Raw genomic sequence first — 14,736 nt, 5'->3', positions numbered from 1 at the left:
CTCCAGGAAAGAGAATGTGAAACTAAGAAAAGGAAAAATCAAAAAGTAAGAAAGCTATATTCCTGTGGTGGGTAATTCTCTTATTACTGGTCTGAAAGAAGGAAAGAAAAGCTGATCATCAACTGAAACAGTTTAATGAGTGTCAGTAATAAACTGAGGAAATATCTTTTTATGTCAATATTGAGTCTTACTCAGGGACAATTGGAATGTATACAGAAACAAAGGATAACACAATATGATCGTTAGGATAATTGGAAACCATCTGAATAGGTCCGTACCACTTTTGAACTCTGAGACATGATAGTGTTGTCTCAAACAAATGGGAGGAGGAACTTTACCTCAGAGTGCTAGAATCCTGCATGATACTGACATCAGGATTTTATTAAGAGTTAGGAAAGTAATTTCACTGTCTTTTGTGTGCATTAAATCACAGAACAAACAAGATCTGGGGGGAAATACATATCTTAGAGTCAGGCTTCAAAGTCAGACAGTGAGCACAGCAGCCTCAATATTCCAAGTTAAGGAGTTTTCAAATTCATCCTTGAATTCTGGGATTCAAATGAGTGATTACTTCACCTTACAATTGTACTTCTAGAAAAAAATTTGGGGATATATTTGGGGGGTATATAGAACATCTGTGAAATAAGGAAGCAGGGGAAAAGATAGCTTTCCTTGCACTGCAATAAGAACGCATTTCTTCCAATTTTACTAGCATTTGGTTAACTAATATCCACATATTTTATCCGAGTACTTTGGGGAGACATGAATTTGTAATTATCCCTCAGAAATTGCATTTTACAGTGAATGCTTTAGGGAAATGTTGCTCAGTTGCCTGATTGCGATAATGGGTAAGAGAATTGTTGCTCCTGTTTGATTTACTTTTTCTCTCTTATGAGACAAAATTTCAAAAGTAGCTTCATGGAAAATATTACCCATTCAGTTCTTTGCTGATCTTTTTGACAGTGTGATTTATCACTATTGAATAAGCAAAGGAAACTATTGAAAATTAAGAAGAAATAATGCTCCTCTCATAATCAAAAGTCTACATTTTGTTCTCCTTTGTCACATAATCACTGTGTGACTGTGAAAAAAGTCACTTCATCTTTCCTTTTCTGAGAAAGGATTAGAGTTGATGATTTGAAGGTGTATTGTAACTCTAAGATTTAATGAGACTGGATGAACTCATTAAAGAAGATAACCTTCAATATCCTAAGTAGTCCTTTCTCAGCAAGGGAATAGGTCAAGGCATTGTTCATAGGTTTTTGACTGCCAAGGAGAAGGAAAAGTGAAATATTCTCCAAAGGCCATAAAATTCAGGAGAGACTGTCAGACATAAAATTCTCCCAAGAAAAAAAAACATAATTAATGTTATATTTATACTTAGAATAATAACACACACAATGAATAGTGACATTTCCAATGTACAAAATGTAATTTTTGACTTACTTTTCAGAGTAATTTTGTGCAAAAGATGCAAATGGCTCACATCCAAGATGACTGTAAGATTTACACAAACAGTTCTTACTAACTTCAGTTAGTAAAGTACTTTGTCCTCATCTCTGAGCTCTGAAAACAACGTATTAATTCCAGCTTTTATTTTTTAGCGCTTATGTTACAAATGAGTTCAAATAGGATTTATTCACCTGAAATAGGGAATGAATATGCTAGTCATAGCAATGGTGATGCTGTTGTATTATAATAGTCACTCTGTGATTTAAAGGAGCATTCCATTTTATATTTTTCTTTCTGCAAAAAACTTTGAGATATATTACAGACATATTATGGTTAACCAGCAGAATATAGAAGGATAAGATCCAATATTATCTGATTTCAAGATAATTGTAAGACTACAGTAATCAAGATTGTGTAAACAAGTGGATCAGTGAAATCAAATAGCGTAATCAAATAGACCAATGGAACACATGAAAAATATAACAGAATGGAGAATACAGACATAAATACACAACAGTACCATGTATATAAATGTATGTAAGGTATACAGCTGGCAGATGATTACATGAAAAGTTGTTCAACAAATCTCATGAAATTTCAAATTAAAACAATAGAAAACCACTCCACACCTATTAAAATAGTTGACATTCAAAAATTTTAAAGCATCAAACATGAGGATATAAAAAAAAAGGCACTCTTTCATCCTTAGTAGGTGTATAAAAGGGTACAGCCACTTCTGATGACAGTATAGCAAGTTTAACAAAACCAAGTATAGTCTTGCCATGAGTGAATAATCAAGCTTCTTGGTATTTACCAAAGTTGAAAACTGATGTATATAGAAAAAAATGTATGTCTGAAGCAGTCTTTTTCATTATTACCAAGTTCAAGAGCTGGAAGCAAGGCCCTGGGAGGAGGCTCCCCTGCTGTCATTCCACTGCTCCTAGGACATAGGAGGTGAGCCTCGTGGGTGCCAGAAGCACACCCCCCTGTGCCACCTCCATGGAAATGAGAAGACATGTAAACAAGCCTCAGAAACTGACTTCCAGATCACCTACAGCTAGCCCAAAGAGAAACAAGGTGGAACAATCTGATACTCAAACACCTGGACTCCCTGAATTGGCAACAAAAAGGATATGAAAAAAATGAAATCAGAAATAATTTCTCAGATAACAGCAAAGATTGTGCCCATAGTGCAAGACATGATTAATAAATCTAGAGAGGACACAGATAAAAAATATAGAGGATCTGAGGAACATGATGGAATCCCAACATACCAAACAAATGGAATCCATAAAACAGATGCAAACAGATTTGCAGGAGATTAAAAACTCCACTAAAAGTCTATGCAGCAGAATGAACCAATGGGAGAATAAAATTTCAGATATAGAAGATAAGATTGCAATTAGTAACCAGGAAAAGAAAAATTGCTTTAAAGTTGGAAGGGAACATGAGAAATCAATCCGACAGCTACTAGATGATGCAAAGAAGAATAACATAAAATTGTTTGGAGTCAATGAAGAAACAGGAGAGAGAGTGCAGATGACATAAAAAAACTCTTCACAGAAGTGATGGCAGAAAACTTCCCAAGGAGGGGAGAAGAACTTGACATACAGATAAGTGAGGCATATAGGACTCTAACTAGCCTTGATCAAAAAAAAAAAATCTAAACATAGGCATATAATAGTTAGGATTCCAGAAACCCAACAGAAGAACAAAATTCTACAAGCAGTGAGAGAAAAGAAACAAATCACATACAAAGGAAAGCCCATCAGAATCACAGCAGCCTTCTCAATACAAACCCTTAAGGCAAGAAGAGCTTGGAGTGATGTATTCCAAGCCCTGAAGGAAAACAACCTCCAACCCAGATTGATGTACCCTGCAAAACTGTCTTTCAAAATTGATGGAGAAATAAGATACTTTCATGATAAAGAGCACCTCAGGAACTTCATGAATATCAAACCAACACTCCAAAAATTTTATACAATATCCTAGGAAAAGACAATGAGGATCATAACCCCAGAAAGCACAGCAGAATGAATCCATTGGATGAGACAAATTAAATGCAAAAGGGGAGATTCCAACAAAAAGAAAAAGTCATGACAAAACTTTTAAAACTTTTAACTTCATCTCCCTAATGAGTGTATAATTCAATCTTGTTATTGTACTGATTAGTATTTTTCTGATTCTAGAGTTGCACACCTTTCCTTGTGCTGTACTGGCTATTTATCATCTTCTTATGTCTACTTTTTAATTGAGTTGTCTATTAATGAGCTGTAAGAGTTCTTTATATATTCTGGTCATAGGTTATATTATTGTAAATATGGTCTGTTTAAGGACTACTTTTCATTTTAATGATGTCATTTAAAGTTCTAAATTTTGATGGAATCTCATTTATCAATTTTTTTCTTTTATACATCATGTTTTTTGTATCCTAGGAAGTTCTTGCCTACCCTAAATTCATAAACATTTTCCCTTATAATTTCCTCTTAAAGTTTTATAGTTTTAGTCTTTCATATTTAGGTTCATAGACCCTTTCAAGTTATTTTTATGTATAGAAATAATAGGTTGAGGTTAATTTTTTATACACGGATACCAGGTGTTCTAGTTCCCTTTGCTGAAAACACTCTTTTCCTCTACTCTTGAATTGAGTTTATATTGTATAAAATGCTAATGTTAAATAATCCTTCAAAACTCAGTGAAGCATATATGTGTGGTTCTATTTCTGGATTCTGTTTTATTCCAATGATCTGTATGTCTTTTCTTACACCAATACTGCCTTGATTACTGTAGCTTTAGAGGAAGTCTTAAAATTAGGCACTAAATGTCTTCCAACACTGTTTTTTTTTTTTCTTTTCTTTTTACTTTTCTAGGTCCTTTGTACTCCTACATAATTTTGAAATTTCAATATCCAATTCTTCATTTCTACAAGTATACATAGACCTGAATTTTTATATATACCTTGTGTCTTCTAATCCTGCTAAATTCAAATACAAGTTCTAGGGGCTCCTAGAGTTTTCTTGGTATTTTCTCTGTAGATGATCATTTCATCTACATATAAAGATTTTGCTTCTACTTTGCCAATCCTATCCTAATAGTGTCATTTTATTGCCAGACTATTTTGGTTTAGGCCTATGTTTCAAATTTTAATAGACAGATGAAGAGTAAGCATATCTCCCTTGTTGCCCACCACAGGGAGAAAGCATTGTATCTTCTCCCTTCATATAAGGCTTTTTTCCTGGAAGTATAGAGTACATGTCTTTGTTGAGAAGGTTCTGTTCTACTTCTTGTGTACTGATAGCTTTTACCATGAACAGCTGTAGAATTTAGTTTGATACTTTTTCTCCAACTAGTGACAGGATCATATGGCTTTTTCCTTTCCTCTGTTAAAATGATAACTTTTGGGAGTGGATCTTCCACTGTTGAACCAACACTGCCATCCCTATAGTAAAACCACTTTCTACATACTGCCAGATTTGCCTTCTAATAGTTTGTTTTGTTAAACAAATTTCTATCTATATTCATACTTTTTTCATCTATTATCTTTATCCAGTTTTAGGATTAGCACAATGTTGATTTCCTAAAGTGAGAGAAGTGTTCCTCTTATTTTCTGCTTTAGATGTTTGATATAATTTAACAGTTAAAATCTATACAAGCCTGTTGTTGTCATATAGGTAGATTTTCAAACTAGGAATATACTTTCTTTAATAGGTGCTATTCAAATTTTATATTTCCTCCATAGTTAGTTTCATTATTTTGTCTTCCAAGGTACTTCTTAGAAGTTGTTAAATTTATTTTAAAACAGATTTTTGTAATATACTTTCTATATCTTTTGAAATTCTTTGAAATCTGTCATAATGTCTCCTAGATCTTGATATTGTAATTTTTAAAAAGTATAATTGATATTGTGTAATAGGAAGTAAAGGTCTATAGGAGCAGGGGAAGTGGGAGTGGTGGGGGAAAGGAAAGAAGGGAAATGAAAAAAGGAAAAAAATGGAAACAAAGTCTTTGCAAATTTGGGAAGGGTGGAAGGGGTGAAGAGAGGGCAGGGGAAGGGGAAAAAAATAAGAACCAAGATACTCATGTAATGGTACTAGATCTCAATGTTGTATGTAACTGTATTTTATACCTAAAATGTACCAATAAATTTAATGGGAAAAAGAAGAGTTGGAAGCAAGAATTAAAAGGCAACAAAGGGGCCAGGGATTTAGCTCAGCAGATCCTCTGCCTCCCCTGCAAGGGCAATGACCCAAGTTCGATCCTCGGTACCCCCCCAAAAAATAAAAATAAAGATAAATAAAAGGCAACTGAATGAACAAATTACAGTATATCCATATAATAACAGTTGATTTTTAAAAATAAGCTACCAAACCACAGAAAAAGAATGAAGAAAACTTGAAATCATTGTTCAGTGAAAAAGTTAGTTTGAGGAAAAAACATATTATTGATTCTAAATTAATTACTTTTTGGAAAAATTTAAAGCTGTATTGTAAGTTTAGACCTAGCCTATGACACTTGGTAAGACTTTCTCTCAAAACAAAGTTTTTAAAAGCCCTGCTGATGTATCACACTGAGATGGTCCTAGGTTCATCCCTCAATGCCAGAAAAAAGAAAAATAAAAAAATTATGAAATGCTTTAAAATATCAGCAGTTGCCAGGGGATTGGTTGGAGGAAAGATGGGATGGAAAGATAGATGGAGAACAGTTAAAAGTCTTAGGACAATGAAAGTATTTTGCATAATACTGTAGGTGATGGATCCATTGCATTATACACTACTCAAAACCAATAGAATGTATGATGCAAAGAGTGCATGCCAATTCAAATGACAGACTTCAGTTGATCATAATGTAATCATATTACTTCAGTTTTAACAAATATACTGCTTTAATGGAAAATAATGATAGGAAAACTGTTCTGTAGCTTGGAATTCAGAAGGGATTTATGAGAACTCTTTACTTTCTGCTCAATTTTTCTCTAAACCTAAAACTTTGCAATACAATGATTCAATCCTCCCACCCCTCTCCTGTGTGTGTGTCCAGGAATCTCAGCCTCCCTCTCCCTCTCTCTCTCTCTCTCCCTTCTCTCTTGCTCTCTGCTTTGGATGTATTTTTGCTTTTCCAGGACCCTAATAAATATCTCAATAGTAACCATTTTTTTCTTCCAGTTTGTCTCTTTTCATTGCTTTAAATCTTCAGCAATATTTATCTTTTTTTTAAGTAGTGGGAATTGAACCCAGGGAACAGTAAACAACACATCCATTTCTTCACCTGCTTTTTTTTTATTATTTTATTAATGCTGGAATTAATTTTCAGTGTGGCAAAAATTAAAGATGTTATAGAAATGTATTGCATTACAAATTTGGTTCAACAATCTGAAAAACAAAATAAATAACAAATAGTGCAAAGAAAATAAAAAGTTTAGAATTAAAATTAGTAAAACGGAAAGGCAGCATCCTAGTCCCTCTGGTATAAACTCCTGGCATATTGCAGAGAAATGGTGATACTCTACAGCATTTTATTTTGTGTCAAAAATCTTATTTTTAATTTTTTATAATCACTTTATTATTATAAAAATATGCTGTTTTCAAAAACAGTTAAATAGGACAAATAAGTAAAATAGACAAGCAATAAAAACTATACCACATTCACTTGTGTACACACAGAAACATTGGAAAAATTATCAAATATACTTAGTAATCAGAAATCTATTCACAGATGTACTCAAGAAGAATAGATAGAAATTATTAATGTTTGTGCCACATGGGATTTAATAAATCAATACATTGTACAGCTCTCCCTCAATGTCCATGAGGCCTTCATTCCAACCCCCCCCACATGCCAAAATACACAAATGCTCAGATTGTGAACACCTATACCAACTGTCTGCTCTAGTACATGGACAACCCACAGAACCTACAACTGGGGTTGGGGCTATCAGAATTTTGCAGCTGAACTACATCTCAAAGGTGAGCATCACCAGCCCAAAGCAGAAACTAAAATCTCCATTTTACTTTGTGCCCTCTCTCAGAGGATATTTTTCTTCAAGCCAATGGGCAAAAATAATTGAAGGAGTGGGTTGAAGCTCTGAACATGCCAGTGAGATCACTGTACCAAAGTTCTCAAAAGCCTGGGAGCCTGTCCAATCCTAGAGAAGTAGCCACAATTACTTGGTAGCCAACCTGTTATCAGATAGGATACTTCTAAAAGTGGTTGGCCAACTAAATGTTACCAGGTTCTGTGTTACTCACCTCTGTTTCTGGAGTTAGATTCCCGGTTGTTTTATTCTCAAACAAAGAATTGGAAAAAATGAGCAAAACCAAAAAAAAGTGTTTAAGTTTGTTTTAGAAAGTAAAAGTGAGACAGGGGCCTGCCCAGATATCATCAGTAAGTGCACACAGATCCCAGTGAGACGCCTGCATGGACCAGAAAGTTATGGTTACCCAGGTCCCAGCTAGGGCCCCGCCCAATCACCAGAGACTTGGGCCAACCCCAATGAAAGCCCTTCCTGGAAAACAACTGTGTAAGTACACTGGAACAGACAGAGTCTTGCCCAGATACCATCAGTAAGTGTGCACTGATACCCAAGGGAAATGCGAGTGGACCAGAGTGGCACAGTGGTTACCCAGGTCCCACCTAGGACCCCACCCAGATACCAGCAGCATAAGCCCAGGCCCCAGCCAAAGTCCTGCCTAGAAAAGATCTGCACAGGCCCACAGGGAACTGAAAGAAGCCTACCTAGATACCATAGGTAAGTGTGCCCAGACTCCAGCCTGAAGCCTGGTCATACATCAGTGACTTGGGTGAAAAGCCACCAGGCAAGACCCTCTCAGACAACAACTATGCAAGTGGGCAGGCCCCAGCCAGAGGCAAGCCCAGATACCATCCTAGGTGTGCACAGGGCCCAGCTAGAAACCTGACTGAGCAACAGTGGAGTGCAGGGATCCAGAAGGCCACCATTACGATTCCAGGAATTGGTGCAGTGTTGAGCAGAAAAGAGAAGGCCTCTTTGAGGCTTGTGAAGAATTGAGCAGAAAGTCACCTCAACAAAGACACAGCAGGCTGCATCTGTTGAAATGAGAAGACATGTACACAAGACTTCCCAATTGTCTAAGGAAACCCAAGAGGCAACAAGATGAAAAAACCTGATACTCAACCACCTGGACTCCCTGAACTGGCAATGAAAAAGGATCTGGAATGAATGAAATTAGAAACAATTTATCAGATAATAATAGAGATTTTTTCCATAGTGCAAGACATGATTAGTAACTCTAGAGAAGACACAGATGAAAAAAAATAGAGAAGTTGAGGAACATGATGGAATCCCAGCATAGGAAAGAAATGGCATCCATTAAACAGATGCAAATAGATATCCAGGAGATTAAAAAAGTCATTGATAGTTTACATAGCAGAATGAGCCAATGTAAGAACAGAACATCAGATATAGACAGGATTTCAATTAGTGACCAGGAAATTTAAAAATTTATTAAAAATAGTAAGTAACCAAGACAATTAAATCGAGCATCATCTTTGCTAGATGATGCAAAGAAGAATATAAGACTGATCAGAGTCAATGAAGAAATAGGAGAGAATGCAAATGACATTTAAAAAAAAACTGTTCACAGAAGTAATGACAAAACTTTGCAAGCAGGGGGAAAGAATTTGACATACAGATAAGTGAGGTATATAGGACTTCAACTAGCCATGATTAAAAATAATTTACATTAGGCATATAATAGTTATCGTTCCAGAAACCCAATAGAAGAACAAACTTCTACAATCATTTAGAGAAAAGAAACAAATTATATTCAAAGGAAAGCCCATTGATATCACGGCAGACTTCTTAACACAATCCCTCAAGACAAGAATAGCCTGGAGTGAAGTATTTCAAGCCCTAAAAGAAAACAACCTCCAACCCAGATTGATATACCCTGCAAAACTATCTTTCAAAATTGATATAAGATATTTTCATGACAAAGAGCACCTGAAAAACTTCATGAATATCAAACCACCACTCCAAAAAATTTTAAACAATATCCTAGGAAAAGACAACCCCAGGAAGCCCAGCAGAATGAATCCATCAGGCATAATAAGAAATTAAATGCAAAATGGGAGAACTCAACAAAATGAAAAAGTCATGAGAAGGAAAAGTCAATAGATATCAGTTATAACCATCAATGTTAATGGTCTCAATTCACCAATCAAAAGAAATACACTGCCAGAAAGCATCAAGAAGCAAGATCCAACAATATGCTGCATACAAGAAACACACATATTTCAAAAAGAAACACATAGACTAAAAGTTGAAGAGTAGAAGACAATACCCCATGCAACAGGAACACGAAAAAAGCAAGGGTAGCTATCCTCTTTGTAGATCAAAAGGATTTCAAACCAACACTTAATAAGAGGCACAAAGAAGGACACTAAATCCTTGTAAAAGGAAAACTCCAAGACGAAGAGATGACGTTCATAAACATGTATGCACCAAATGCTAGTGCAAACAACTATATGAAACAAATATTAATGGATATGAAAAATCAAATAAGCACTAATACAATAGTAGTTGGGGACAATACCCCACTGTCACAAATAGATAGATCAACTAGACAGAAAATAAACAACAAAATACTAGAGCTCAATCAAACTGCTGAACAAATGAATTTAACAGATGTTTACAGAATGTTGTAACCCACAAAATCTGAATACACATTCTTTTCAGCTGGACACAGGTTATGCTCCAAAATAAACCACATTCTCTCTCAAAGAACATGTTTAAATATATGCAAAGGAATTGAAGTTATCCCCTGTATATTATCAGACAATATTATGACACAGAAGAAATGGACAGATTCCTAGATATATATGAAATGCCAACTTTGAATGAAAAAGACCTAAAAATTATCAACAACTCAATATCAGTCAGTGAAATTGAAAACATAATTAAAACTTACCAACCAAAAAATCTCCAGGCACTGATAATGGTCCGGGCCTTCACTGGTCAATTCTTCAAGACACTTAGCAAAGAACTATTACTACTACTGTTTAAACTCTTCAATGAAATAGAAAAGGAAGCAATATTCTCAAATTCATTCCTGGAAGCAAACATCACATTGATCCCCAAAACATAGAAAGACTGACCAAAAAAGAGAGCTATAGGCCAATTGCACTAATGAACCTATATGCAAAAATCCTCAATAAGATACTGGCAAACAGAATGCAGAAGATCATCAAGAAGATCATACACCCTGACTAAGTGGGATGCTTCCCAAGGATGCAGAGATGATTCCACATATGCAAATCAATAAATGTAATACACTACATTAATAGAAACAAGGGCAAAACCAGTGTGATTATCTCAATAGATGAAGAAAAAGCATTCAACAAAACCCATATGCATACACGATTAAAAAAACATACAAAAAATTGCAATAGATGGTTTCCACCACAACCTGATAAAAGCCATCAATGAAAAAACAACATCTAATATCATATTAAATGGTCAAAAACTGAAATCCCTCACACTAAAATCAGGAAAAAGACAAGGATGTCCACTATCACCAGCCCTGTTCATCATAGATTTGGAAACATTAGTCATAGCAATTAGACAAGAAAATAAATAAAAGGAATAAAGATAGGAAATGAAGAAGTCAAACTGTCATTATTTCCACACAACATGACATTTATATAGAAGACCCCAAGAATGCCACCAAAAGTCTTTTAGACTTAACCAAATTCATTAGAGTAGCTGGATACAAGGTCAACACACAAAAATCAATAGCTTTCCTATACACAAACAACATACTCACTGAAAAAGGAACTGGAGAAACATCTCCCTTCACAATAGCATAAAAAAAATGAAATACTTAGGAATCAACCTAATGAAAGGAATCAAGGAAGTCTACCCTGAAAACTATAGCACTATGAAAAAAAGAGGTTGAAGAGGATATCAGCCCTTGCTCCTGGGTAGGAAGAACCAATATAGTGAAAATGCCCATACTTCCAAAACTGCTGTATAGATTCAATGGAATCCCAACTGAAATTCCAACAGCATACTACACAGACCTTGAGAAAGCAATCCAAAAATTCATTTGGAGCAAGAAGAAACCTAGAATAGCAAAAGCAACTCTAGGCAACAAAATCAAGGTAGGGGTTATCACAATCCCCAACTTAAATCTATACTGCAAAGTTACTGTGATATAAGCAGCATGGTACTGGCTAAGAAACAGACCCAAGGACCAGTGGAACCTATTAGAAGATGCAGAAAGAACTCCAGACATATGAAGCCACCTCATCTTCAACAAAGGTGCCAAACACACTTAACGGAGGAAAGATTGCCTCTTTAATAAATGGTGCTGGAAAAATCATGTTTCAACTTGCCAAAGACTAAAACTAGAACTATGTCTCTCACCATGAACTAAACTAAAATAAAAACATATTAAAGAGCTAAATATTAGAACAGAAACACTAAACCAGCTGGAAGAAAGTTTAGGTAGAACTCTTGAAGACATTGCCATGGTGAAAGATTTCATGAAAAAAACTTCAGTAGCAGGTGAAGTAGCCAAAAAACTCATGTGGGATCTTTTCTCATTAAAACCCTTCTGTAAAGCAAGAGAAACCACCAACAGCATGAAGAGACAACCACAATATGGGAAAAAATTTTTACCAGCTAATCCTCAGACAAGTCTACTACATAGAATATATAAAAAACTTTAAAAAGCAGACCTCCCAAATTTAAAAACCCAATATAAACATGAACATCTGAAAGACATTTCTCAGACACAGAAGTAGAAATAATAAACAAACATATGAAAAATATTCAACATCACAGGTCATAAGAGAGATTCAAATGAAAATAACACTGAGATTCCACCTCACCCCAGAAAGAATGGCTGCTATCATGAAATCAGCCAATAACAAATGCTGGCAGGGCTGTGGGTAAAAGTAACCCTTTTCCACTACTACTGGGAGTGCAGACTGGTGCAACCACTGTGGAAATCAGTATGGAGATACCTCAAAGAACTAGGAATAGAGGTGCCATCTGACCCAGCTATTCCTCTGTTGGGATCTTCCCAAAAGAATTAAAATAATCAAACCACAGCAATATGTGTGCCCATGTTCATAGCAGCACAGTTTGTAATAGCTAAAACTTGGAAACAGCCCAGTTGCCCATCAACTGCAGACTGGATAAAGAAAAATTTTTTTTAATAAAATGGAATACTACTCAGCCATAAAATACAAATTCACACTGAAATGCAGCTTTTACATGCCCAATCATCCTTAGAGCAACCTCCTATTTAAAAGCTATGCATTTTGGGGGGGACTTGGACTAAGGACATGTTGCGGAGATCCTTTCTCATACTTATTTTCTGAATTTCAATTACCTGAAAACATTTCAAATTCTGTTTTTAGGTTTTGTACAACACTGAGCTCCCTCCTTGAGCCAATCATCTCCCAACTCTCCCATCTCAACAGCCCTCTTCTTTCACAGCAAAAAGAAGCATAAAATTGTTTTCTAGAACAGCAAAAACAAAGTACCTTGATATAAGTTCATGTAACATTTAGAAACAAGGCATAGTCAACTTTAAAAACAGAAATATTTGTCATGTTTAATGAAATACAACTAATAAAAGGGGGAAAGCACAACAGAAATAGCAGGAGACTTAAAATAAGTAGGCTATTGGCTTGTTCTATGGCTTTTCATTAAAGAGCACTGAGTCCTTAAATTGTTGACTATATTGAGCTTTAGTATACCATCCATGCAATAAATACATATTGGGTATCTTTTATTAGCCAGTTTGTTTTACAAAGTATATATAAATATTTTGATAAAAAGAAGATTAATACATAGAGTTTGCAGCTGCAAAATGTGTTGCATTTGATAGTCCTGTGAATTTATATGTGTGAAACACTGGCATTTGAAGGAGACATTTCCTGCCCTCTTGTGGATAGAAAGACAAGAGTAGAGGAAGCACATCTAATTTGTTTCCAATAGAATAAATCACGAGGAAGAAAAGAAACACATTCTCTGGAATTGTAAATATTACCCTAGTATTTATTTTGTCATATTCAAAAATTTTTATTTTTATCAACAGAAATATGATCCATAATGACAATGAGAAAAAACAGAGATGAAATCTTCCTTAATTTTATTATTAAATAGAAAAAATGATAAAAAGAAAAAATGTGCACATGATGAAGAAAAATGACTATTAATAAAATTGGAAACAAATGGAGAAAATCTTCAACTGTCACCATCATAAGAAATAATAGCTATAGCTATTTCCTCATCTATTAAAATAGATTCTATGTCTTTTAATTAAATGCATATAGAAATTAATTTACTGATCAAAACTTTCTCCTGGTCAAGGATTTTCTCAGGGCAATTTTAACATCTTTGTTCCTCAGACTATAGATTAAAGGATTCATCAAGGGTATCACATTGGTGTAAAAGACAGAAGAGATTTTTCCTTCATTCATAGACCCAGCAGAGGATGGCTTAAGATACATGAATGTACCTGACCCAAAGAAGAGAGAAACAGCAATTATGTGGGAACTGCAGGTGCTGAAGGCTTTGGATCTACCCTCATTGGAGCTGATGTGGAAGACAGTGAAGACAACGAAACCATAAGAGACAAAGATAGTGACAATGGGCATAAAGATGTTGATCCCCACCACAGTGCAAACCTCCAATTCATTGATATAGGTACTGATGCAGGAAAGCTGCATCACAGGGAAAATGTCACAGAAATAGTGGTTGATGGTGTTTGCATCACAAAAAGTCAGTCTCGGCCTGCATCCCGTGTGGGCCACGGCACTAGAAAATGCTATCAGGTATGAACCAAGCATAAGATTGCAACATATTTTACTGGACATGACAGTGTCATACAACAGTGGATTACAGATGGCCACATATTGATCATAGGCCATTGATGTCAGCAAGTAGATATCAGAAATGACAAAAAAACAGTAAAAGTAGAGCTGAGTCCTACATCCTCTGTAAGAGATAACATTCTTCTTGGATATGAAGTTCATGAGCATTTTGGGTGTAAATACAGAAGAATAACAGAGGTCAATAAAGGACAAGTTAAACAGGAAAAAGTACATAGGAGTGTGAAGGTGAGAACTCAATCCAATTAGAATTATTAGGCCCAAATTTCCTAACACAGTGAGCACATACATTACTAGAAACAGGAAGAACAGTGGTATTTGGAGACCTGGCCGGTCTGTTAACCCCATCAGAATAAACTCAGTCACAAAAGAGCCATTTTCAGGAGCCATTCTTCTCTATAG

General features: G+C 35.3%; 1 protein-coding gene across 1 annotated transcript; it reads right to left on the bottom strand.

Annotated features, from left to right (window-relative positions):
- Positions 1-13,791: 13,791 nt before the first annotated feature.
- On the bottom strand, positions 13,792-14,736 carry LOC101723835 (olfactory receptor 8B3-like). The gene has a single exon (XM_004870860.2). The coding sequence runs from the start codon at positions 14,722-14,724 to the stop codon at positions 13,792-13,794; it is 933 nt and encodes a 310-aa protein (XP_004870917.1). The 5' UTR covers positions 14,725-14,736.

Source organism: Heterocephalus glaber, unplaced genomic scaffold, assembly GCF_053883595.1.
Source record: "Heterocephalus glaber isolate CG9 unplaced genomic scaffold, H.glaber_assembly_v1.0 deba00001431, whole genome shotgun sequence".
Taxonomy (NCBI): domain Eukaryota; kingdom Metazoa; phylum Chordata; class Mammalia; order Rodentia; family Bathyergidae; genus Heterocephalus; species Heterocephalus glaber.
This window is presented reverse-complemented; position numbering and strand designations above follow the sequence as displayed.

Excerpts from the sequence above, each read along its gene's own strand:
- LOC101723835 (XM_004870860.2), bottom strand. The coding sequence starts at position 14,724 with ATGGCTCCTGAAAATGGCTCTTTTGTGACTGAGTTTATTCTGATGGGG.